Source organism: Mustela erminea, chromosome 10 (genome assembly GCF_009829155.1).
Source record: "Mustela erminea isolate mMusErm1 chromosome 10, mMusErm1.Pri, whole genome shotgun sequence".
In the NCBI taxonomy this organism is placed as follows: Eukaryota; Metazoa; Chordata; class Mammalia; order Carnivora; family Mustelidae; genus Mustela; species Mustela erminea.
This window is the reverse complement of record NC_045623.1, coordinates 12,308,319-12,335,516: the sequence shown is the minus strand read 5'-3', so window position 1 is coordinate 12,335,516 and position 27,198 is coordinate 12,308,319. Positions and strand designations below refer to the sequence as shown.

The following is a 27,198-nucleotide window of genomic DNA, read 5'->3' as shown; positions in this document are numbered from 1 at the left end:
TAAACTGATAAGAGACATGAATACCCCACTTTCAAAAATGGATAGATCAGATAGAAGATCAGTAAGGAAATAGATGACAGACATGAACAACACCATAAACCAATTAAATCTAACAGCACATACAGGACACTCCACATTATATCATACACATTCTTCTCAAACTTGTGTGGAATATTGTCCAGGATAGAACACATGGTAGGCCACAAAACAAGTCTTAATAAATTTTAAAAGATTGGAGTTATGCAAACTATCTTTCCCAATTATAACAAATTGAGACTAAAAATTAATAACAAAAGGAAAACTAGAAAATTCACAAAAGTGTGTAAGTTAAACGACTAATGGGTCAGAGAAGAAATCACAACAGAAATTAGAAAATATTTAAAAGTGAACAAAATCACAGCATACCAAAATGTATGAGATATAGTGAAAGTGATATTCAGAGGGAATTTATAGCTATAGATGCCTACTCTTAAAAAGAAAGATTTTGGGTGAAACACTATATGTTAATTAATTGAGTCAATTAATTAATTAATTAATTGAATTTAAATTTTTTTAAAAAGAAGAAAGATCTCAAATCAATAACTTAGCTTTAAACTAGGAAAAAATGAAAAAACTAAACCAAAGGCTAGCAGAATGAAGGAAATATTAAAGATTCGAGCAGACATAAATGAAGTAGAGACTAAGAAAACAATGGAGAAAATCAATAAAACCAAAAGTTGATCCCTGGAAGAGATCAATAAAAGTGACAAACCTTAATTAGATTGACTAAGGAAAAAAGAGAAGACTCAAATTACCAAAATCTCAAATTACAGAAATAAAAATGGGTACATTACTACCAATTTTACAGAAATAAAAAGTATTGTAAGACTTTTTATGTGATCAACTGCACACCAACAAATTGTACAACCTAGATGAAATGGACAAATTCCTAGAAACACATGACCAATAAAAACTGACTCAGGAAGAAATAGAAAATCTGAATAGACCTACAACTAGTAAGTAGACTGAATCAGTAATCAAAAGACCTTCTGACAAAGAAAAGCCAGGACTAGATGGTTTCATTAGTGAATTCCACCAATCCTTTAATGAAGAAATAATGCCAGTCTTCCACAAACTCTCCCAAAAAATTAAGTAGGAGAGGATATCCACTAAGTCATACTGTGACACCAGCATTGCCCTGTATACCAAAGATACTACAAGAAAAAGAAGACTATAGATCCATATCACTTATGATTATTGATGCAAAGTCCTCAACAAAATACTCATATTCAGTATCATATTGAATCAGTAAAAGAAGAAGGAAGAAGGAAGGAAATATTAAAGATTCAGTATCATACTGAATTCAGCATCATATTAAAAGGATTATATACCATGACAAAGGGGGATTTATTCCCAGAATGCAAGGATTGTTCAACATACAAAAATCAATCAATATAATGCACCACATTGATAAAATAAAGGGGAAAACTCCCTTTGGAAGAAAATCATTTGACAAAATTTATGATAAAAACAACAATTCAGAATATACGGAGAACTCCTAAGACTCAACAACAACAACAACAAAACCCAATGCAAAAACGGGCTAAGGACTTATATAAACACTTTCCAGAGATTATAAACAACAGCCAATGAGCACATGAAAAATACTCAACATCACTAATCAGGAAAACACAAACCAGAACCACAGTGAGATATTATACCCATTAGATGGTTACCGTAAACCAACAAACAAACATAGAAAATAAAAAGTGTTGCTGAGGATATGGAGAAATTGGAACCTTGTACATTGCTAGTAGGGATGTAAAATGGGGCAGCTGCTGTAAAAAACAGTATGGCAGTGCCTCAAAAAATTAAACATAGAATTATCATGTGAGGAGCACCTGGCTGGCTTGATCAGAATAGCATGTGACTCTTGATCTCAGGGTCATGAGTTCAAGCCCCAGGTGGAGTGTAGAGGTTACTTTAATAAATACTTAAAAAAAAAAAAAAAAAGAAAAAAGAATCATCACATGACCCAGCATTTCCACTTCTGCATATATACCCCCAAAGAACTGAAAACAGGAACACAAAAAGATATTTACACACTCATGTTCTTAGCAGTATTATTCATAATAGCCAAAAGGTGGAAGTAAACCACCTATTAACCAATGGGTGAATAGAGGAACAAAATGTGGCATACGATGGAATATTATTTAGCCTTAAAAAGGAAGGAAATTCTGATACATTATGACATTGATGAACCTTGAGGACATTATGCTAAGTGAAATAAGACAGACACAAAAGGACAAATATCATGTGATCCCACTGATACGAGATACCTAGCGTACTCAAATTCATAGATACAGATGGTAGCACAGTGGTTGCCAAAGATGGGGGAAGGGGAGAAAGGAATGGGAAACTCTAAAAGGTATAAAGTCTCAGTTTTTCCAGGTAAAAATAATTCTGGAAATGGATCGTGGTGATAATTGCACACTATTAATGTTCATAGTATCATTGAACTATACGCATAGAATTAGTTAAGGTGGTTAAATTCACGTGTATCTTACCACAGTTTTTTAAAAACATTTTATTTTAGAAAGAGAGAGTGCACGTTCACATGTGCAAAGGGGATAGGAGCAGAGGGGGAGGGAGAGGAAAAGAGAATGAATCCCAAGCAGACTTTGTGCTTATGCCCTATAGGATTTGATCCCACAACCCCAAGATCATGACCTGAGCTAAAACCGAGAGTCAATGCTTTTACTACAACGTAGAAATTTAAAAAAAAAAAAAAAAGTAGGCAAAGGACTTGGATATATATTTGTCTGAAAAAGATATGCAAATGACCAATAAGCACACAAAAATATGATGCTCAACATCAACTGTTCATTAGGGAAATGCAAATCAAAACCATGAAATACAACTTCACACCCATTAGGATGGCTATTATCTTAAAAACAAAGCAAAAAGCAAAAACCAGGAAATGCCAAGTGGTGGCATGGTTGTGGAAAAATTGAAACTCTTATGAATTGCTAGTGGGGATGTAAAATTTTGTAGCCACTGTAAAAAACAGTATGGCAGTACCTTTAAAAACTAAACCTAGAATTACTGTATGATCCAGAAATTTCTGGATTCTTCTGGGTATATATCCCAAAGAATTTGAAGTAGGGACTTCAACAAATATTGGTACACTATTTTTTAAAAATATTTTATTTATTTATTTGATAGAGAGAGCACGCAAGCAGGGAGAGAAGCAGACTCCCCACTGAGCAGGGAGCCCAATGCAGGACTCCATTCCAGGACCTTGGGATCATGACCTGAGCTAAAGGCGGACACTTAACCAACTGAGTCACCCAGGTGCCCCTGCACACTAATTTTTATAGCAGCATTATTCACAGTAACCAAAAGGTGGAAACAATTCAAGTGTCAATTGGTGGATGAATGAATAAGCAAAATGTGGGATATACACACAATGAATATAATACAACCATAAAAAGGAATGAAATTCCTAAATGCATACTAAAAAATGCATACTAAAAAAATAGATGAATCTTAAAAACATGCCACATGAAATAAGCCAGATGCAAAAGATAAATACATGATTCCACTTTTATGATGTACCTATAATAAGCCATTTTATAGAGACAAAAAGTAGAATAGAAATTGCTAGGGGCTATTGTAGGAAGCATGGAGAGTTTCGGTTTAGGATGATGAAAAATTTCTAGAAATAAATAGTAGCAATGGTCATGCACATAGGAAGGTACTCACTGCCATGGCATCGTACACTTAAACATGGGTAAGGTGGTAATTTTTTCCACTGATATACAATGATATATTTGACTGTAACAGAAAATATGAATGGGGGAAGTGTTTCCTCCTCCTATTTTCTGGTATAGATTGTGTAAAATTCATGGTAATTCTTCTCTAAACATTTGGCTAGAATACTCAAATTATGTGGGCCTGGAGACTTCTTTTTTGGGAGTTTTAAAATTACAAGTTCCATTTCCTTGACTGTTATGGGGCTATTCAAATGATCTCTTTCATGTTGAGTAAGCTGTGGCAGTTTGTGTTTTATGAGGAAGCAATCCATTTTGTCTAAGTTGTCAAGTGTAGATGTGTCCAGTTCATACTATATTCCTTTGTTATCCTTTTGATACCTACAGAGACTCTAGGGCTCTCCCATTTCACTCCTGTCCTGATATTGGTCATTTCTATCTTTTCTCCTCAGCAGTCTTCATAGAAGTTTTGTCAACTTTATTGATTATTTTGGCTCTTTTTTTTTTCACTGTTTTTCTGTTTTCAGTTTCATTGATTTCTGCTCATTATTTCTTTCCTTCTCTTTTCCTTGAGTTTATTTTGCTCTTTCCCTCTCTTAAGGTGGGAGCTCAGATTGTTAATTTTGAGACTTTTACTGTTTTCAAATGTTTACATTTAGAGAGCTATAAACCTTCCCCTCAAAACTGCTGTAGCTTTGTCCCACAAATGTCGCTGTGTTGTATTTTCACTTGTATACAGTTCGATGTGTGGTTTTTCAAAAATTTCCTAAATACCCATCACCCATTTAGCCCATCTCCATCAACCCTCAGGTTGTTATCTATGGTTAAGAGTCCTTCATGGCTTATTTCCCTCTCTTTTTGCCCTTCTCCTACATTCATCTGTTTTGTGTCTTAAATTCTACATATGAATGAAATCACATGGTATTTGTTTTTCTCGGATTGACTTGTTTTGCTTAGCATAATACACTCAAGCTCAGTCCACACTGTTGCAAATGGCAAGATTTCATTCTTTTTGATGGTTGACTAAAAAAAAAATATATATATATGTATACACACACACACACACACCCCCACACACACACACCCCAAATATATACATACACACACACACACACAGGATATTCTTTTTTTTTAATTTATTTATTTTCAGCATAACAGTATTCATTATTTTTTCACCACACCCAGTGCTCCATGCAATCCATGCCCTCTATAATACCTACCACCTGGTACCCCAACCTCCCACCCCCCTGGGCATTCTTTTTGGTTACTAACCATCAAAAAGAATGCCCAGTGTGTGTGTGTGTGTGTGTGTGTGTGTGTGTGTATTTTAGTATATATATATATCATATATATACTATAATATATATTATAATATATTATATTATATATTATAATATATATCGTAATATATATATCATAATAATATATAATATATACTATATATAAAATACATATACACGTATAATGTAAAATACATAATACTGAATATATATATATACACATATATATACACACACACACACATATATATATCAATGTGTTATATTTTCACTTGTATTCAGTTCAATGTGTGGTTTTTCAAAAAATTCCCATGAAACTTCCTCTTTCATTCAATGGATTATTTAGAAGAATATAGTTTAGTTTCCAAGTGTTTGGATCTTTTCCTGTTATGTTTCTGTTATTGACTTCTAGTTTGACTTCACTGTGGTCAGTGCATACATTCTGTATGATTTCAAATCTTTTTTTTAAATGTTTGAGATTGTTTTGTGACATATTTTATATATGCCACATATATTATATATATATATATGCCACATATATATTATATATATGCCACATATATATTATATATATATTTATATATATTTTTAATATTTATTGTTTTGTGGCATATTATATATATATATAATATGCTACTATAAACATCAGAGTAAATGAGCCCCTTTGAATCAGTATTTTTGCTCCCTTATTCATGTTTATATGAATATGTAATATATCTTTTTTCCCCATCTTTACTTTAAACCAACCTATATATTTAAAGTATTTTTTTATAGACAGCATATATATATATATGCTATATGCCATATAGCATATAGTTTTAAATATACTCTGCCAATCTTTCTTTTAATTGGTATATTTATACCATTTACATTTAATGTAATTGTTGTTATGTTAGGGCTTAACTGTGCTGTTTTGTTTTTTGTTTTCTGTTCTGTTTTTCACTTCTCTTTTCTTTCTCCTGCATTTTTAGAATTTCATTTTGATTTATCTATAGAGGTTTTTAAGGTATGCCCTTGTATAGCTTTTGTAGCTTGTTTTGTGGCTCTAGGTATTACATTATATATACATAACCTATCATAGTCCACAGGTGTTATCACTTCACTAGTTCAAGTACAGAAACTTCTCCCTTTATGTTTCCTAACCCTTCCCTGTTTATAATATAATTGTCTTAAATATTTCCCCTAATACATTTAGAACTACATCAGACTGCATAATTTTTGCTTCGATCATCAAACAATTTAGAAAATTCAAAAAGAAAAAGAAAGCTGGGCGCCTGGGTGGCTCAGTGGATTAAAGCCTCTGCCTTCAGCTCAGGTCATGATCCCAGAGTCCTGGGATCAGGTCCCGCATCGGGCTTTCTGCTCAGTGGGGAGCCTGCTTCTCTGTCTCTCTCTGCCTGTCTCTCTGCCTACTTGTGATCTCTCTCTCTCTCTCTCTCTCTGTCAAATAAATAAATAAATAAATATCTAAAAAAAAAAAAAAGAAGAAGAAAAAGAAAGCCTATTACATTTACCCATGGTTTTCCTTATCATGTTCTCCCTTTCATCACTTCCTTTCTGCTTAGAAAATTTTCTTTGTCATTTTTTAAAAGATAGGTCTACCAAACTAATTTTCTTAGTTTTTTGTCTGTTTGCTTTTCATCTGAGAATGTCTTTATTTATTCTTCATTCCTGAAGGATATTTTCACTGGGTATGGGATTCTGGGTTGTCAGTTATTTTTTTTCAGCATGAAGACATATTGTTTTACTTTCCTCTGGCTCCCATGGTTTCTGATGACAAATTTGCTATCATTCTAATTGTTTTCTCCCTACTATTAAGATCATTTTTCCATGGCTGTTTTCTAGAACTTTTGTCTTTAATTTTCAGAAGTTTAATTATAATGAGTCTTGAAGTACTTTTTCAACCCCATGGTTTTTTTCTCCTCTCCTTGGACTTTGCTGACACAAATGCTAGTTATTTTCTTGCAGTCTCTTGGGTTTCCTAAGACTCTGTTTGTTCTTTTTTTCCAGTCTATTTTATTTTTGATGTTTAGATTAGGTAATTCCTATTGTTCTATCTTTTATCTTATTGGTTCTTTTTTTCTGTGTGTACCCTGAATTCTGATGTTGAGCTCATCTACTAAGCTATTTTGTTTCAGTTACTATGTTTTTTAATTCTAAAATTGCCATTTGGTTCTTTTTTATATCTTCTAGATTTTTTGCTGAATCTTTTTATATTTATTGCTGAGCCTTTCCATTTTTTTATCTTTTTTTTTAAAGATTTTATTTATTTACTTCATGGAGAGAGAGATGACAAGTAGGCAGAGCAGCAGGCAGAGGAGAGGGGGAAGCAGGCTCCCTACTGAGCAGAGAGCCCTATTTGGGGCTCGATCTTGGGATCCTGAGATCATGACCTGAGCCGAGGGCAGAGGCTTAACCCACTGAGCCACCCAGGTACCCCAACCTTTTCATTTAAAAAAAAAAAAATTTAAAGCATGTTTGTAATTGCTCATTGAAGCATTTTTATTGTGGCTACTTTTAAAACTTGGTCAGATAATTCTAACATCTTTACCTTGTCCTCTATTGATGGTCTTATTCATTTGGTTTGAGATCTTCCTGGTTCTTGGTATGATGAGTGATTTTCAATTGAAACCTAGATATTTTTGTATTGTTATGAGGCTCTAGATCTTAGTTAAACCTTCTGTTTTAGCTAGATTTTAAAATTTTTAACTACATTCTACAGAGGAAAGGGAAGGTGCTGCCTTGTTACTGCCTTGTTACTGCCAAGTATATTCTAACTCCACCAGTTTCCTCACCGAGCCTTTGTTGACAGCCAAGGGGAGACATCATGGAAGACACTCCCCATGTGGTCTCTACTGACACTGTGGTAAGTGGAGGCCTTATCACTGCTCGATGATGGTGGAAGTCCTAATTCTCTACTAGGCTTCTTTGACACTACTTCAGTGGGGAGGCATTAGGGTACCATGTTAGTGTCCAGTAGAAGCTTAGGTTCCCCATGCAGTCTCCAATGACACGGCAGGAAACCCTCATTTCAGGCCATTGAGGATGAAAGTCCTCCCTCTTTACCTGAGCTTCTCTGACATCACTCCAACATTCTAATACAGTGTTAGAAAGGAGGGAATCTAGGACCCCACTCAGTCATTAGTGACATGCGTGGGTTGGGGGACCACTATTTTCTGTGGTGTTGACTAAAGTAGAGTGATGATTATAAGTTTTCTGTCTTGCTGGACTGCCTCTTTTTTGGTCCTTTGACTAGACAGAGCAGGCTTTTGTTGGGGCATTTTTGTCTGTATCACTGGCATTTCCAGGTTGTTGACTTCTTCAGTTTCAAGTCTGGGATATATGAGTCAAAAGAAAAATGGAACTTAGCGTCATGTCTTTCCTTGGGTCTCAAGGTCCCTCACTGGCCTGTCTTCTTTCTATCTCTCAGAGCCTTCTTATAGTTGTTTTTTTAATATAATGCCAATTATATATATAGTTTCTGGATGGACTTAGTTCAACCAGAAAAACACACACACACACACACACACACACACACACACACACACACACGGAAAAGTGTGTCTACTTGATCTTTTCCAGAAACAGAAGTCCTCTTTATTTAACTGTAACCAATTCTTTCTGTGAGAGTTTGAACTGTGTTCTTGTGTTCCCATTTACTTACTAAGGGCCCACTCCAAACAACCCTGCAGGAGCCATGACACTGCTACTGGACTAAATTTGAGTATTGACATTTCCTGAAACCTAAATAAAATATCAGTGCACATACTCCAGTGACATATCAAAAGAATATTTTTTGTTCAAGAAGGGTTAATTCTAAAATACAGGGACAGTTTGACATTAACAAATCCAATGGTGTGACTATATTAATACATCAAAGGAGAAATCCAGGTGATCACTCCTTTAATGCAAAATATGCAACTGACATAATTCAACATTCTTTCTCTAAAATTTTCCTAATAAAATAGAAATCAATGAATACTCTCTTTAAACAATTGAAAAACAATAGTCCAATTTATAATTGCACCAAAATGAATAAGATACCTAGGAATAAATTTAACCAAAAAGGTGAAAGACATTGATTAAAGAAATTGAAGATGACACAATGAATGGAAAGATATACCATGCTCATGAATTAGAAGAACTAATATTCTTAAAATGTTCATACAATCCAAAGCAATTTACAGATTCAATGCAATCCATGTTAAAATACCAAGAGCATTTTTCACAGAGCTAGAACAAATAAACCTAAAATTTGTATAGAACTACAAAAGACCTCAAAGAGTCAAAGTCCAATCTTTTTTTTTTTTTTAATTTGACAGAGAGAGATACAGTGAGCGAGAGAGGAAACACAAGCAGGGGGAGTGGGAGAGGAAGAAGCAGGCTTCCCACTGAGCAGGGAGCCTGATGCGGGGCTTGATCCCAGGACCCTGGGATCATGACCTGAGCTGAAGGCAGACACCTAACAAGTGAGCCACCCAGGTGCCCCTCAAAGTCCAATCTTGAGAAAGAAAACAAAGCTAGATCCCAGATTTCAAGCTATATTTCAAAGCTAAAGTCATCAAAACAGTATGGCACTGACACAAAAATAGACACATAGATCAATGAACAGATAAAGAGACCAGAAAGAGACCGACATTTATATGATCAATTAATCCATGACAAAGGGGTGAGAATATACAATGGGATGGGGCCCTTAGGTGACTTAGTTTTTGAGTGCTGCCTTTGGCTCAGGTCATGATCTTGGCATCCTGGGATTTAACTGCTGAGCAGTTGGGCTCCCTGCTCAGCAGAGAGTCTGCTTCTCTCTCTGCCTCTCCCCTTGCTTGTGCCCTCTCTCTCACTCTCTCTCACTCTGTCTCTCAAATAAATAAATAAATAATCTTTAAAAAAGTATATACAATGTGGAAATGACAGTGTTTTCAGTAAATGGTGTTGAGAAAACTGGACAGCTACATGCAAAAGAATTAAACTTGACCACTCTCTTATACTGTACATAAAAATAAACTCAAAATGGGTTAAAGATCTAAATGTGAGACCTAAAACTGTCAAACTCCTAAAAGAAAACATAGGTAATTTCTTATAGTGATCTCTTGGACATTGGCCTTAGCAACATATTTATGGATATGTCTCCTCAGGCAAAGGAAACAAAAGCAAAAATAAACTATGGAGACTATATCAAAATAAAAACTTCTGCACAACAAAGGAAATAATTAAGAAAACAAAAAGACAACCTAATGAATGGAAGAAGATGTTTGTAAATGATATATCCATAAGGAGTTAATATCCAAAATATATAAAGAACTTGTATAACTCAAAACAAAAAAAAACTTATTAAAAAATGGGCAGAGGGCATGAATAAATATTTTTCTAAAGAAGACAGGCAGATGGCCTACAGGCACATGAAAAGATACTCAACATCACTAGTCATCAGGGAAATGCAAATCAAAACCACAATGAGATATCACTCTACACCTGTTGGAATGGCTAAAATAAAAAGTACAAGAAACAAGTGTTAGAGGAAGTAAAGAAAAAGGAACCCTCGTGCACTGTTGGTGAGAATGTAAATTGGTGCAGTCACTATGGAAAACAGTACGGAGGTTCCTTCAAAAATTAAAAATAAGACTACCATTTGATCCAGTAATCACACTACTGTGTATTTACCCAAAAAATACAAAAACACTAGTTTCAAGAGACATATGCACCCCTATGTTTATTGTAGCATTATTTACAATAACCAAACTACGGAAGCAGCTCAAGTGTCCATCCCTAGATGGATAAAGATGGTATATTTATATAATGGAATATTACTGAGTCAGAAAAACGAGTGAAATCTTGCCATTTTGTGACAACATGGATGGACCTAGAGGGTAATATGCTAAGTGAAATAAGTCAAATAAGGGAAGGTAAATACCAAATGCTCCCACTCATTTGGGGAATCTGAAAAGCAAAATTAACAAACAAAAGACTCTTTTTTTTTTTTTTAAGTAGGCTCCAGGCATGAAGCCCAACATGGGGCTTGAACTCACAACCTTGAGATCAAGACCTGAGCTAAGATCAAGAGTTGGACACATAACTGACTGAACTACCCAGACACCCCACAAAAAAAAAGACTCTTAACAATAGAGAATAAACTGGTGGTTGCCAGAGGGAGGTAGGTGGAGGAAGAGGTAAAATAGATGGTGGGGATTTAGAGATGTAAACAAACAAACAAATATCTCCAATCAAGTCAGCAGCACACTTGGTAGTGAAACATGAGAATCTTCCCCATTAAAATTTGGTTGTCCATAATCACCTTTATCATTTAACCTTGGTATGGGATTACTGGCTAATAAAACATATATAAATAGGATATAAATAACAATTTCTGACAAAATTATACTCTTATTTCCATGTCCTTCTACCATATTGTTTTCCCTTGAAGCCGACACTGATAAGGATTGCTTAGTCCATTTCAAACCTCAACAGTTTTTCTGGCTTTCCTTCCCTATGATTCAACATTTGACTGACAAGAGTTATGATCAGAATCATGTCTTATATTATTTTATATTCCTAATACTAGGAAATATTAGTATTAGTATACTACCTAGTATCCTAACACTGGGTAGAAGGTCCTCAGTGAATATTTTCAGATTAAGAATCCAAAATGTGATATCAAAAATTAAATTAATAAGAATATGTTACAAAACACACCCTTCAAAGGTAAATCAGTAATCTTATTTTCTTAAAGTTTGTTCAGAACCCAATACTTTGTGACTTCACAGTTAGTATTTGATTATCAATTTTTGTGATGCGATCAAAATAGCATATCCAAGAATACTCAATATTTCTTAACTGGAATTTGGTTAAATCATAATCATTTTTATACCGAAGACCCTCAGCTAAAAATCCCTCTGCATATTCTAAAATATTCCCAAAATTTGATGAGACATATGCAATCAAAACGAGGCTAAAGAAACCTGAAAAATTATATCAGTTTTCAACTATGATTTCACTTTGTAACTATCACTCTCACTTTTAACTCACCACATAGCTATTAGACCTGGGAACAGAATAGACACTTGCCCTGTCACTCACTCCTATTGTTTCTAAATTTAGCTGAAAATAGTATACAATAGGTTAACCAAAAGATTCATTTTCTGAGTTGAAGTACTTCAATTAATCAGTCCTTCTCCACAGGAGATTTGCAGTATAACCCCATGTGCCCCTGACACTCCAATTCAGTTTTGGCAATAAATCATTGGTCCTATAATTGATCTGTGACCCCGTGACCAAAATAAAACATGAAAAAAAAAAAAGACAAAATGTCAAGTTTAATGTTTACCTCTGTTCCCGAGTGTTGATCCCTAATAACTTCCATCTGTCTCTTAAATAGTTCTAATACAGCCTTGTAGACCAGCTCATACTGTTCCTGAAGAGCATCACAAACCGAAATAAATGAAAACAAACAAGAAACTTGGTGAACCACAGAACCAGAGTTCAGGAGTGTGAACATCAGTCAAACCCTAGTACAGCAGACCTGAAAAGATCATCAACCATAGTTTCATTGTAATGCCCTTACGTTTGCAAAGCCCATTTTGGATTGCAAAGCACTTGCAGCCTACTAGAAATAGCTAAATATTTGATCTTCTACCTTTAAATATATAAGGGCCTTCCGTCATGTTTTATGTTCCGACCCCACTTTCTCACTTATCTTCCCCCGCACCATCATCCCTCCAATTTCGTTTTCCTGGCTCACATTTTAAACGTTTTATTTGATTCTGGATGCATTTTTGGTCAGGCACCTTCATCTTTTCTGGGAAAAGGGAGGTAGATTGTGGTCAATGGGTAGATACAGAGCTTCAGTTATATTCTTCACTTGACCCTGACAATTTATCTCTAACGCAGGTAGGCTATTATCCCTGTTTACACTTCGTACAAGGTTGTTCAGCCATGATTTCCAGACTTGGATTCGAACCTGGGTCTTCTGACTCTTAGTTTAATATAACTAGATCAAGCTGCTGACATGCTCTCCTAGCAAAGACACCAAAAATAAGTAGATCATCCAAGACAGTCTGGAAATTTGTGCCTGTGAAAGGATTTCACTGTTGAGAAATGACACCGCCATACTTAGTGTCCGTGCAGGTGGGAGTGGGGTTCTGCCATGTGACCTCCTCTAGCACACTTGATTTTGGAGCTACTTTTCATCTGAAAGAGCCTCAATGGGGTTTCCCTGGCACTTCACACAATACAAATAAAGCACAACTTTTGCCAATTATAATTTTAGCAGGAGAACCATACAGAATCTGCATCACCCCACACATCTGTTGGTACATTCTCCCATTTTTTTAAGAAAAGGAAAGTCAGACAGGAAGTGATCAGCTGGTTACAGTGCTATTTCCTGGTGAGAGTGGTGTCAGAAAAAGCAGTGACTACTGGTAAGGGATTTGTTCAGCTAGTTGTTGATAATGTTGATTAACATATGAAAGCTAACCAGAAATCGTTTCCTCTGTCTTCCGACCTTTACGAGGAGGCCGGAAATGGACTTTCTCTGAAATGAAGTAGGGTTTTATTGACTGATTCATACTACAGTGTAATATTAGACAACTAGGTTGCATACTTCCTGGGGTCTTTAGACATTTATATGGATCAACCTGCTTTTAAGTCTGGTGAAACTAATCCAGCCAACGCTCTTACTTCACAGAAACTTTTTCCTTCAGGTTGAATATAGAAAACACCTACAGTCGACACATGAAAAAAAAATTTTTTTTCCACTAGCTATTAGTGGAAAACCTACGTGGGCCAAACAGAAGGCTTATATTACAATAGCTCTTCATTTTTTCCCCTCAATTCACAAATGTCAGATGAAAATATCTAAACTGCCACCGTCAGTTATTTTACCTCCAAGTCTATGTGCAAGTTCATTTGTGTGTGCTTTTAACACTTCAGGGTCTTACCACTTAAGCAGTAGAAGGTAGTTCCAACAAATTATGTAAAAATGTCTGTTACTTCTATCAACAAATGCTTGGTGAATGAATGAATGGGTGAAAGCTAAACTCCATCTTAAAGTTGGAGACCATTGTTTTTAGAAATGTGTGTAAAATTACTGGTGTAGAAATCTGGGTGAAATTAATATTGTAGAGAGTGAGAGTTCTGTCCTGAAGTGTTTCATCTAGAAGGTGGAACTTCAGCGGGAGAGGAGAGAACAAAGCAGGAGAAGAGCATTCCTAACAGTGAACGAGGGTGGGCACTTTGGGGTAGATGAAAATGTTGTGATAGATATGTAACCTTATTATAGTATGGTTATAATCATGGTTTTTAAAATATGCATACAATAAGGATCAGGAGAGACTACAAAACAATAGTAATTGTGGCTATCTCTAGGTGACAGGAGTATGGTTGTTTTTATTTTTAATTTTCTTCAAGTCAAAAAATGAGTATACAGACTGACTGCACTCTCAGGATTCTGTTACCACTTCCTGAAGCAGAAATAACAAATCTCTGGGGCGCCTGGGTGGCTGAGTAGGTTAAAGCCTCTGCCTTCAGCTCAGGTCATGATTCCAGGGTCCTGGGATCAAACCCCATTCGGGTTCTCTGCTCAGCAGGGAGCCTGCCTCCCCCTCTCTCTTTGCCTGCCTCTCTGCCTACTTGTGATCTCTGTCTGTCAAATAAATAAATAAATAAATAAATAAATAAATCGTTTTTAAAAAAGAAATAACAAATCTCTGATTTTTCTACAGTTTCAGAAGTGAATTACTGTTACAAAACTTCAAGTTAACCTGACCTAACTCCTTCTTTCTAATAAATCAAACAGCTTGTGAAATTTTTCAACATCCTTTATAAAAAATATTACAATAGTTTCTTAATATTTTCTGCATAGACAGTAAAACACAAGGAATGAGAGGAATTTAACCCAAGGCAAGGGATACAGGGAAAAAAATGATCTATTCAGAGTTTGAGGAAATGCAAATGGGCTAGTGCTCCTAAGAGGAAATTGGTAGTATAGCTAGGTAGTCAGCTGTTTTGGGTTGCCTTACTATTGAACAGAGAGATATAGCAAGACTGAGGCACATGTTATGATCCATTCACCGTAGTTGCATACCTGAGTTTGAACAAATGAAGGTCTTTGTGTTCGCATTTCCTGGATCAAACTAAAAACACTGAAGTTCTCTGGAAGTATCTATCAAATAAAAGGGAAAAAAGATCTTACTCCTTTGTTCCTCTGCTTTGTTAATAAATTATTATTTTATTTATTTAATATTTAATATTATTTAATATTTAATAAATCATTACTATTATTGACAAGACTGGTCTTATCACTCCCATGATATCTGCTCTCCTAACAGAAGATAATATCAAAAAAAAGAATGCGTTTTTAAAATGAATGAGGTTTCTCATCACCTGCGTCATGATTTAGAGCCTGGTATTTTCCCCAGAAAAGATTGAAGAAACTCTCGGGCATGATTTCGCATGGGGTCATCAAATGTCTGAAGTTAATAATATACTGAGGGAGAAGGTTCAGATGAGGAAGCATGAGAATTTTATGGAATAAAAGAAATTGGCAGATAGATTTCAAGCCTGTGTTTCAAAGTTCCCACTTCTATTAGACTTTTAAAAATGACTTAGAGATTGAAACACAAAATTTGTGATAGATAGAGCCCATCTACTAAAGTAGTTTGGATAAAGGAAGGGAATTTAGGGCAGTGATTCTCAAACTACAGCATGCCTTAGAAGCACCAGGAGAGCTTGCTGGTACCCCGCCCCATAGTTTCTGCTTCAATCCATCCAAGGCCCCGCCCAAGGTTTTGCATTTCTAACAAGTTCTCAGGTGATGCCAATGCTGCTTACCTGGGAACCAACTTTGAGAACCACCAACCTAGGGCCTAATTTAAGCATCTGACAAAGTGGGTCCACAGTGAATATTCTAGAAAATATGAGTCATGGAGATAGATGTTTGGAAGAACCAAACAATTCCTAGGTCTGAAAGTAGCAAGTTAAGTAGACGGGAAGTGCCTGCGGAGAGAAACTCACCCCATCTTTTAGCAACATCCAGGTGTAATCAATAGCACAGATAACACCAGTCCTTCCACAGCCGGCACTGAAATGAAAGATCACAGGAGCACATACAGTTGCAGAGGGTGGGTCATTGACAGTAGCTGGGAAATGTCACCAGCAGATTGGGGAAGAAGAAACCTAGAGGCAATGAAATGTTCCAAAGCACCCCCCTTTTCCCAGAGCATGTTTGTCAGTTGCCATATGCCCACATGAACCTCAGGACAGATCTTCGGTGACTTCTCAACAAGAGTCTCTAGATCTGCACTGTTCCCAAGTAACTTGTCAGAAAGTATTACTTTAATTAATTAAATTGATTTGAATTTATTGTGATTTGGTTGAATTTATTATGATTTGGTTTTGCTATGGACCTTGCCCTTTCAATCACTTTCATTTCTAAGCTCTGTTCCTTTCTCATCAACTGGAAAAAATGAGAGTAGGATCAGGAGCCTACATCCTACATGCTTGTACCACCTTGAATTCCAACAGAGTCTGTCTTCCTTCAGGTATAGCAGGAGTCCTGGTCACACTGTGACATTTGGTTTGTTTGGGGTGGAAGATTCATAGACCAGCATCTTACCTGCAGTGAATGCATATGGGAACACTGACATCCTCTTGGTAAGAACGTACATCCCAGATGAGCTCAAGAATAGGGTCTATGGATGAAGGCACATCATGGTCTGGCCAATTCTTGTAATGAAACTGGTAGATAGTTCGAGTTTCCTATAAAAAAGAAGTAGCCAGAATAAAAAGAGAGCTCAGCGTCAGGACCCCACTTCATTCTACCACAAGATTATTCTGACTTCCTAAGTAGCATCTCTGTCCTGTTGGCGATTTATGCTGCTTTCTTCTCTACAGGCTCTAGGGCCACGCGCCTTCTGAGAACAATTAAAAGTGATTTCAGGTAACTGACTATTGGTCTCTCTCTATCCGCCCCACTCACAAGAGGAGGTAGATATTAAGATAGTCCAAACCAGAGCTTCCCAACTGGTGTGCTTCACCAGTTCAAGGGGGTCACAGTCATGCTGCTATAGTAAACCCCTTTGCCATAGAGAGACTGGGCAACATGAGCTCTCAAGGTGGTTCCCAGCCTCTATTCACCACATAGCCTCTATTCGTCCTACAAATATTATCATTTTATAAGCATGCCGTGGTGTGTAATAGATTGGGGAGTAGGGATTACATCAAAGGTCTCTTTTGCAAATGAAGATTTATCAAGAACCTCAAGGGCCCCACCACTCCTGCTGTCTTGTGGCCAGCCCGAGTCACATACATATGTATTTGCCACCGTGAGCTCTTGAGGTTACCACTCAAGGTCTATACTTACACTATTGAACTTGGCTTTTAGAGTCCTGATTATGTAATTGGATTTTCTATTTTCAGCTTCCTAAGAAGTAAATTCAAATATTAGTTATTTCAAAGACTAATGTTCAAAAACTAGTCTCTATAAAGTAGACTCTGGATGGAGCATCTGCTCAGCCATAATGGAAACAGGAATCATACTCACACAGGATATGGAGAAAGGGCCAACTTGCCGCGGTAGCTCTCCTGGCTCAGTCCAGTAGCGCTCACACTTTTTCTGTTGCACAAAGCAAAATGTCATGACTCCCTCCAGATATTCTAGTCTCTTCTGGGTAACAAAATCCACTTCCTCATTCAGAAGCAAATTCACAAATTCAGCTTTGTGTCCTTTAACTTAGGTTAGGACCATCCCCAACGTCATGGTCTGGAATCTTCAAGGATGGGAAAAACACTAAAGGATATATCAATTTCAGACTTCCTAGAAGTCTGAAGAAGTAGAAATAGGGATCTGACCTTTTCAGTATAGTAGTCCCACCTTACTCACAGCTTTATTTTCCATGGTTTTAGTTACCCATGGTCAACCATGGTCTTTCAGTTACCTATAGTTCAGGATGTATTGTTGGAAGATCAGTAGTAGCCTAACCCTATGTGGCAACACGTAGGTCATTCCCCTCACTTCATCTCCTCATGTAGACATCTGATCATCTTACATCATCATCATGAGAAGAGTGCGTACAGTACAATAACATATTTTGAGGAAGAAAGAGATCACATTCACCTAACATACCATATTGTTATAATTGTTCTATTTTAGTATTGTTGTTGTTAACTCCTTCTGTGCCTATTCACAAATTAAACTTTACCATAGGCATGTATGCATAGAAAAAAACATAGTGCATATAGAGTTTGGAATTATCCTCATGCCAGGCATCCACTCCAGGCGTCTTGAGTATATCCCACATGAATAAGGGGGACTACTGTATTTCAAAGGATTAACAGAGATCATGTCTACTAAAGCAAAGCTGTAAAGCCAAGGGAAAGCTTCTTTTTTTTTGTTAAAGATTTTATTTATTTGAGAGAGGGTACAGGAGGAAATGGGGAGAGGCAGAGGGAGAGGCACAAGCAGACTCCCCAGTAAGCAGGGAGCCCAACTGAACTCTGCAAGGGCTTGATTCCAGAACCCTGAGATGGTGACCTGAGCCAACGGCAGATGGTTAACCAACTGAGCCACGCAGGCACCCCCGAAAGCTTGGTTTTAACTGGAATTATGAATATCAACAGGAGGTAAGAAGTGCTATTCAGTAGAAACATAATATGAGCTACCCAGGCAGTTTTAAGTTTTCTAATAGCCACATTCAAAATTGAAAAAAAAAAGATTAATTTTAATAATCCATCTTAGCCAGTATATTAAAAAAATGTAATCAATAGAAAATAGATATTCAATATTTGACTTTTGTCTCGGTCTTCAAACCCAGTGTGTATTTTATATTGACAGCACATATCAATATCTTAAATTACCATCGGAAACATTTTATTTCCATATAGAGCTCATCAAGTGTATGGTAGAAAAAGATTCATATACCCAAGTTGTTCCAGACACTGAATTGGAAAACCGAGTTTTTAAACTTAAACTCACTAAAATAAAAGGAAATAAAATTGAGTTCCCTGAAACTAGCCATGTTTCAAGGGCTCGATAGTCACATGTGGCCAGTGGGTGTCATGTTAGACAACATGGGGTTAGAAGGGCTGACTGCCAGTTAAAGTTGCCTGATTTATTAATAAAAGTAGGAAAATGGTTACTTTAAAAGCACATCTTATCTTGGGGTGCCTGGGTGGCTCAGTGGGTTAAGCCTCTGCCTTCAGCTCAGGTCATGATGTCAGGGTCCTGGGATCGAGCCCTGTATCAGGCTCTCTGCTCAGTGGGGAGCCTGTCCCCCGCCCCCCCCCCGCCACCTCTCTGCCTACTTCTGATCTCTCTCTCTCTCTGTCAAATAAATAAATAAAATCTTTTAAAAAAGCATATCTTATCTTTATTTTAAAATAGAGTCTACTGGGAAAGTGGACAAAAGGAGTTCTTAGGTATGAAAAGGGAGTCACTTGGTGTTCTCAAACTGACAGTTAATAAGATGAGGATAATTTTTAAGTAGGCACAATTAAGGAAAGTTCCGCGACCAACTTTCCCCCTTCTCTTTCCTTTATCTTTAGGTCCACCAGAAAGCGACTCACCTTCCCCATCTCAAACTCCATGCATGCCATAACGATGACCTGGGGGGATGAAATTGATAGAGCATTGATGTGGTTAGAAAGAGCAGTTAACACATGGGTTCCAGGATGATCGTTTTTTTCCTGTTTTGTTTTTTAACCCCCCAAAAGAAATCTTGGTAAATGATAAAATGTCACTCCTGCCCTTCCTTCTGTCCTTACTTCCCCTTTTCCTATTCAAATCAGTAAATTCTTATTAACAAATGAACCTGTCAAGATATGAACTTTCATTTCCTTGAATACAGGTGACATTGTGATTTTAACAAAAATGTGCCTGAACCCTGAAATTCTAGCGACTTGGCCCCAAAAGGCACCGATTCTAATGCAGAGGAAACCTCAGTCCCATATCCTAGCACCCTACCCCCCTCCATCTCTAACAACTACGGAAGAGAGTAACAGAAGCAACTCTGTCCTTACCAGGATGCTGTATTCCCAGACCATCCTCCAGAAGTCCAGGAGAGTTGTAGACAAGGGTCCCTGGGTGGCAATATAACCCTTGGGTCCATAAACTCCCTAAAGGGGAACAGAAATTATATAGGATGACTACAAATAGTATCTTCTTCTTCTTGTCTAGTATCCTCTCCACCTTTTTTTTAGGTACCTAGAGAAATATGGTCTAGTACCTCAACCCCTTGTTTAGGTACTAGAGAACTATGAATGCAGGGTGTACCTTAATGAAGTTGGCATTGATGTAGTCGGAATCTTCATCCGAGGTTATCAGGGACAGCTCTACTCGGCTGTGATCATCTATAATGCAAAAGACAGAGCCAGGATAACTAAAAGGGCTTAATCAGAGGGCTTACTGTAAGTCAGGATCTAGCATTGTGAACAGCAGATGATTTTTATAGGGAGAAACAAAACTTACAGGGCAAGATATCTTTATATCTGTTTTTCTTGATATTCGTGGGCATCTCAGCCACAGTGGTGGGATAGGTTTTGTCTGCCTTGTACTTGGTGGATTGTCTTTTCAGCTTCTGTAATAAAATTCCAAAAGTTAAATCCTCCTAGGGCACAGAGGGAAGAAGCTATCTCTAGACAGCTTTCCTTCTCTTCTGCCCAAACAGTCCACTTTTGCAACTGGTAACCTCTTCTAGAAGTACCTCCAGTTCAGGACAGAGCCCCAGAGCATAAGGCCAGCAGACTTCAATTTGGAGAAGTGAAAAGATCACACTTACAGCAGCTGAGCCACAAATAACTAAAACCTAGAGGTGAAACTAGCAAATATTTTAAAAGCCAATGTCTTTTTGAAAACAAACTATATGTTCCACACAAACATCAGCCACTAGAAGCTTACCTTCTTTACAGCTACCACAGGACTATTTTAAGTAGAAATGGAACTTAAGCCAAATAAAATATCTCTATATCTAGCAAAATTTCAAAGATTTCAGTCCTGAAAGCAGTCTTCATATATATATATATATATATGACCTAAATGGCAAGCCTACCCCTCAACCAAGCAATGTTTAAATGGTATCAAATTCTGTTGGTAGAATGTGATCTGGACCAGGCTGGGACTGGCATAATATGGTTCAACAAGATTTCTCAAGATGGTGAAGTAACTCCATGAAACTATTCCCATTTTCCAATATTCTACTATAGACCAGAATTTCATGTCAGAGAAAATCATTGTCCCTCTTTAGCTCCTTAGGAAACAACCAGGTCCTAGATGTTGTTGAACTCCCTTATCATTTAAAGAAACCAATTTTAGGGGCACCTGGGTGGCTCAGTGGGTTAAAGCCTCTGCCTCCGGCTCAGGTCATGATCCCAGGGCCCTAGGATCGAGGCCCGCATCAGGCTCTCTGCTCATCAGGGAGCCTGCTTCCCCCTCTCTCTCTCTCTGCCTGCCTCTCTGCCTACTTGTGATCTCTGTCTGTCAAATAAATAAGTAAAATCTTTAAAAAAAAAAAAAAAGAAAGAAAGAAACCGATTTTAATAGAACTGACCTTTGTGAAGCCTTACTCAATCTGAGAAAGAAAAGGGGGAAACATCTGTGATAGCTGACACATATTTGTTGAACTGAACTATGGAAAATAATTTTCAGTATCTACCCACTATTTAATGGTGCCTCAATCACGTGAAGAGCATTAACTACTTCCTATAGGTCCAATTCCTCAGGATTTACTCCGTGTTCATTTCTTTTAACTTCCTTTTTGAAATCTCCTCCTCCCGTGGCCCTTACTAGTCTACTTGATCTTGGTTGTCCTCCTTCTTCTCTACCTTCTCACTCGGGGACACCACATCCTCTTGGAGAAGGCCTGCCAATGGGAGGGTTTAAAATTCATGTACCTGATTCAAATCCATTATAGTTCCAACCCCAATGGGAGAACTCTCAAATTTCTATACAGAGATTCGATTACCAAGTTCTAGTCCTAAATTCCTGGCCATGTCCTAGACCTTTCCCCTTCTGCATCTTATTAGAGTCTCAGACTCCACACACTTCAAACTAAAAATGAGCATCGTTCCCACTGTCAGTGACACTGGTATTATTTTTATCCCGGGCAACTACAGACTGGAAACCGAGAGTCACTTGGAGTCCCCCACTCCTGACAATTCCCACCTCTAACTGGGTCAGCAAGGTCAACTGATTCTTCCCATGCAGTATCTTGTGTCGACCTTCCTTCCTGTGTCTACCACAGGTCCATTCGTTCAGACCCTCTACCTTAAAACTTGAACCAGCCCAGTTGCTTCTTAACTCACCTTCACACTTTTCTCTTTCCTCATTAAAAGTCATTAAGGGACAATCATGCCAAATTAATCTTTAAAAAAATTGCTTTCCTTATCTCTCTCATGCCCAAGACAACTTCAATGAATCCCCCTTGCTACTGGGAAAGAGCCCAGACTGTTTAGCCAAGTACTTGAGATTCTCCCCAGTTGGACCCCAAGCAAATTTTCCCATATTCCCCACCGCCCTACCATTGTAAGGTGTCTTAAGACTGACTTCCCAGGAGACACAATATGTGCCCCATAAATGTTTAATAAATGCAGGAATAGATAAATGCAGGAAATAGGAATAAGCAAATGACTTCAGGTACCTAAAAATCTTTTTATGAAATTTTTAAAGATTATGTTTAAATTTTTGAGTAAACTCTACTCCCAGTGTGGGGCTCAAACTCACAACCCCAAGACCAAGAGTTGCATGTTGCCCTGACTGAGCCAGCCAGGTGCCCCAGGTACCAAAAATTCCTAACCTGGACCTAGGCTGTGGTTCTAAGGGATCCTACCTCTCTGATTACATGCATTTCCCTGCAATGATCTCACTGTCTACACATATCCTTGTTTAGCCAATTTAACAGGCTTGCTTTCAGTCTATGTGCACACTTAACCAGAAAAATATATTTAAGAATATTAGAAAAAAATGTATTTAAGATTATCTAAGAAAACAAGAAATATTTTCTTAAAAAAAAAAAGATTGACTTCTAGTTTCTTTTAAGATTATACAAATTGAAGGGCACCTGGGCAACTCAGTCAGTTAAGCATTCAACTCCTGATTTCGGCTCTGGTTATGATCTCAGAGTCATGAGATCAAGCCCCGTGTCGGGTTCTGTGGGGAGCCTTCTTAAAATTTTCTCTCTCCCTCCCCTTCTGTTCCTCTTTGCTCTGCATGTGCAACCACCCTTTCTCTCTCTAAAAAGAAAAAAAAAAAGATTATACAAATTGATGTTATTACCTGTTATATGTAGTATCATTACTTTAAGATAACCACTTTCCTTTTCTTTCTCATAAATGTATATCTGGTACTCTTTTGCATTTCTTAGCAAAGTTTATGATCTATTTTGTTCCAGGGGGTAAAATGATAAAGAGAAATAAGGAAATAGAGAAAGAACTTTCTTTGAGCAACTGGCAACAAGAAAAAATAAAAAAGGGGGGGTGTTACCTATTGTTGCTTAGTTGCTATACTTCATACAGTGTTTTCACATAATTAGGATGTGTGTCGAACTGTAGGAATTTACTTAAGGACATTTATAATTACATCATTTAAAACACATGGGTGGGGCATTAAACATCTGCCTTCAGTTTGGGTCATGATCCCAGGGTTCTGGGATTGAGCCCCGCATTGGGCTTCCACTCAGCAGGAGGCCTGCTTCTCCCTCACCCACTCCCCCTGCTTGTGTTCCCTCTCTTGCTGTCTCTCTCCCTCTGTCAAATAAATAAATAAAATCTTAAAAAAAAAAATGGGTGAGGAAGGGAGAGCCTAAAACCAAGGTATGATGACAGAGAGATTTAAAAATGTCGTAGAAAATAGAAATTTTCTCCAATAAATCATACCAATCCATCATTAGATTTCAAGATCAGCTCTGGGTAACTTGATGAAAAGCTGGGGTCATGAGATGTTTGTTAGCTGGGAGTTCTTAACACCAAGAATTCCAAATATCTAGAATTTAATTAAATGGACACTTTCCAAATAATACATAATCGCTAAATTATTATACCACCTCAGAGTATAGGAATGTAAGCATTTTCCAACTGAGGATGACAAATGGGACAGATAGCCAGTTACCTTCTTAGTTGCTGGACCACAAAGACCAGCGTGTTCTTCTAATGACCATTTTTTCTGTTTCTAGAGGTAGATCAGACACAGGCGACCTATTACAAAGCAGGTGTACGGTCATTTCTTAAATTCTAGTTTATGACTATGGTTTGAGTTGTTGTGGATTTTCAGGATTAGATTTAGGGGGAGAGATGCTGAACTGGTAACAGTACAGTCTATTTTCATCACAAGAGGGATGCAAGTGGGCTAGTTTGAGAGTTTAACTAAGGACATGCCACAGGCACATGGGAGACTATTAAAGAGTTCCACTCAAGTTACACTGATTTTTCAGCTGTCTCCACTCTTATGAACCTTTGGAATGATCACTTTTTATGTTGCCATTCATTCCAGGGCTGCTGAAAAGCTGTCAAGTCCCAGAGCTGTTCCTCTTAGAAATCTCTAGAAAGGAGCCTGGCACATACTCCTTGTTACACTGTTTCTACTTGTTTGTTTTGCTTTGCTTGCTTGTCCAGTGCTTTCTGAGAATGCTATATGCAAAAAGCCCTTTTTGTAAGATACACCTCTATTAATTTGGTAAAATGTCACAGATAAAGATTGTGTGTGTGTGTGTGTGTGTGTGTGTATGCACACATGTGCTTGTAAACCTGTGCTTGTTTAGCAGCCTCGACTGCCCCCTTCCACAGTGGAACAGGATGGCTTTTTCTCCCCTACTCCTTCCTCCTCCTGGAGTCATCCTGCTGGATGACCAGGGTGATGTACTTTTAGCAAAACATCACATAGGAAATGCCTACGGAATTGTTCATTTGGGAAGTGTGAAACGTTTTTGTTTTGTTTTGTTTTGTTTTTAGATATCTTACCATGAGCTCAGATCACTGTGAAGGCCTTTTTTTTTTAATTCCCCTTCTGTCCCTACCAGACCTGCAGGCTCCAACACCCCAAGAGAGAACAAAACAGAGCAGAATTAGGACAGAATCATGGATACAACTCACAGAAAAGAAGGCGCTTTGAGGCTAGACAGCAAAAGTGCCTAAAAGAGAAATCAGAGCCATGGCAGTGAGTTGGGGGTTGAGGGAATAAGGATAGGTCAAAGGGGGAAGGTATTTTTCAGACAAGCACAAGGTATGAGGATGCACGTTCACTAGAGGGAGCACGAATGAGAGAAATCAAGAGGCAAAATTGCTAAGGGAATAAGAAAAAGGGCCAGCATCCCTCCTGGCCCCTATCAGTTGGAATGTATGACAAACCAGATTCGGTGTATTCTTGATATGCTAATAATAGTACTCGCATTTGGTTTATGGTCTATACTATCCTTTTCCTTTCAAGACAGGTCTGGCCATAAAAATAGAAATCAGGACAGTCATCAGCATGTTCTTCTCATTGACTAGTAAGTTAATTACTCATAAATGGATTAAGGTCACTCCCAAAAGAGGATAGAAAGAAAAAGAAAGCCCAAGACCATAATATCTTTGCCTTGGAGAACTACATCATTGTACAGAAGACCTTGCATAAGTTACATTTGGGAGTGGGAGAAATCAAATTTGCCCCCACCCCCACCCCCGTGCTAGATGAGAGAGGGAGATCAGGTCAGGCTGTTTCTGGACCTTCTTAAGGTAGTCAGTCCTTTAATGCCTACAACTACAAGTCAGTATGATCTATTTCAGTCCTCCAGTCTGGCTCCAACTAGCCGGCCAAACAAATGAGAATTGGCTTTCAGTCCAATAGTCAGGTAAGTGAGTAGGTGAGTAAGCAAGAGCCCAAAATGGGGTGAGTAAACCAAGAAGTTCAACTTGTTAGATACTTACAATGTGAGGCGATGACAAGACATGTGTTTTGTTTTGTTTTTAAATCCTGTGAATAACTGAAAAATGTGGGACTGGATGGTCCCTAGTTGAGAGGCTGGGGATGGAGTTGAGAGGAATTTGCTTTCAAAGGGATGTAATATATTTATCGTGATGGTAGCAGAAAAAAAAATTCAGCTTCATGTACACAAAAGTCAAGAAATCCTGATAAGTGTGTTCAAGTTCAAGTGATAGACTCTATCGCATAAATGAGTCATTTCAATTGCATGGATGTTTGTGCACTGGCTACGTAGGACTTACTGTGGTCATGACTGCCCTGTTAGTATTGTTACTGTAAATAAATAATAGGATCCATCTAGATCTTCTCTGTGGAGCTAATAAAACATACCATGCCTTCTCTTGTCTGTCTTGATAGGTCTCCAGAAGTTGCTACACTACTGGTCTGACTTCTAGTATATTATAACCCAACATTACCATGGCCTTCACAACTGGGTATATTCTATTAGGGCTCATTGAATCCTCCATATTTAATAAATATGTCTTTGTATTTGATAAGTGCAGTGTTTACTTTTTATATAAAAATACCTCATCCCAAAGAAACATAAAAATCACCCTCCCTCCATTTCTCTTTTTGCTTTTTCTTGTTTAGATGGATTCAAGCAACACTAAAGGAAAATTTTAAATATAGATTTCTTAAATAAAAAGTAATGCATATTCATTGAAGAAATTTTAGAATACCGAGAAGCAAAACAAAATTATAAAAATTACCTAGGATCCCACACTACCCAGAGTTAATCATTCCTAATATTTTATATTACATGCCAATCCTTTATCTATGTGTGTAATAAAGATAGGATCACACTGCATATAGGGATTTGCAACTTGCTTTTCTTACTTATGAATTTCCGTTCTACATTTTTAGTGATGGCAGAGTATCCCATTCTGTAGGATGTAACATAAATTATTTAGTCTATTCTTTCATTTTATTACACATTAAAGGTGCTTCAATCTTCCTAAACAATAGTTCCAAACAATATTATTCTTTTAATTAAATTATTTTATTTTATTTATTTGACAGACTGAGATCACAAGTAGGCAGAGAGGCAGGCAGAGAGAGAGGGAAGCAGGCTCCCTGCTGAGCAGAGAGCCTGAGGCGGGGCTCGATCCCAGAATCCTGAGATCATGACCTGAGCCAAAGGCAGACGCTTAACCCACTGAGCCACCCAGGCACCGCTCTAAACAATATTATTATAGGTAGCCAAAACCTATACAAATATCTTTCA

General features: G+C 37.4%; 1 protein-coding gene across 3 annotated transcripts in view; it reads right to left on the bottom strand.

Annotated features, from left to right (window-relative positions):
* The window catches only part of PTPN22 (protein tyrosine phosphatase non-receptor type 22), a 57,575-nt gene that overhangs the window by 22,145 nt on the left and 8,232 nt on the right, over positions 1–27,198 (bottom strand). For 2 of the 3 annotated variants that reach the window (XM_032360945.1, XM_032360944.1), the window contains exons 2-11: positions 20,493–20,601; positions 20,298–20,374; positions 20,045–20,140; positions 19,592–19,630; positions 17,571–17,642; positions 17,391–17,450; positions 16,644–16,786; positions 16,043–16,109; positions 15,114–15,191; positions 12,357–12,443 (exon numbers count right to left, since the gene is read on the bottom strand). In XM_032360945.1, the coding sequence (XP_032216836.1) occupies positions 12,357–12,443; positions 15,114–15,191; positions 16,043–16,109; positions 16,644–16,786; positions 17,391–17,450; positions 17,571–17,642; positions 19,592–19,630; positions 20,045–20,140; positions 20,298–20,374; positions 20,493–20,601 (828 nt within the window). The remainder of the gene's footprint in view (positions 1–12,356; positions 12,444–15,113; positions 15,192–16,042; positions 16,110–16,643; positions 16,787–17,390; positions 17,451–17,570; positions 17,643–19,591; positions 19,631–20,044; positions 20,141–20,297; positions 20,375–20,492; positions 20,602–27,198) is intronic. The other variant, XM_032360946.1, reaches the window with a different exon arrangement.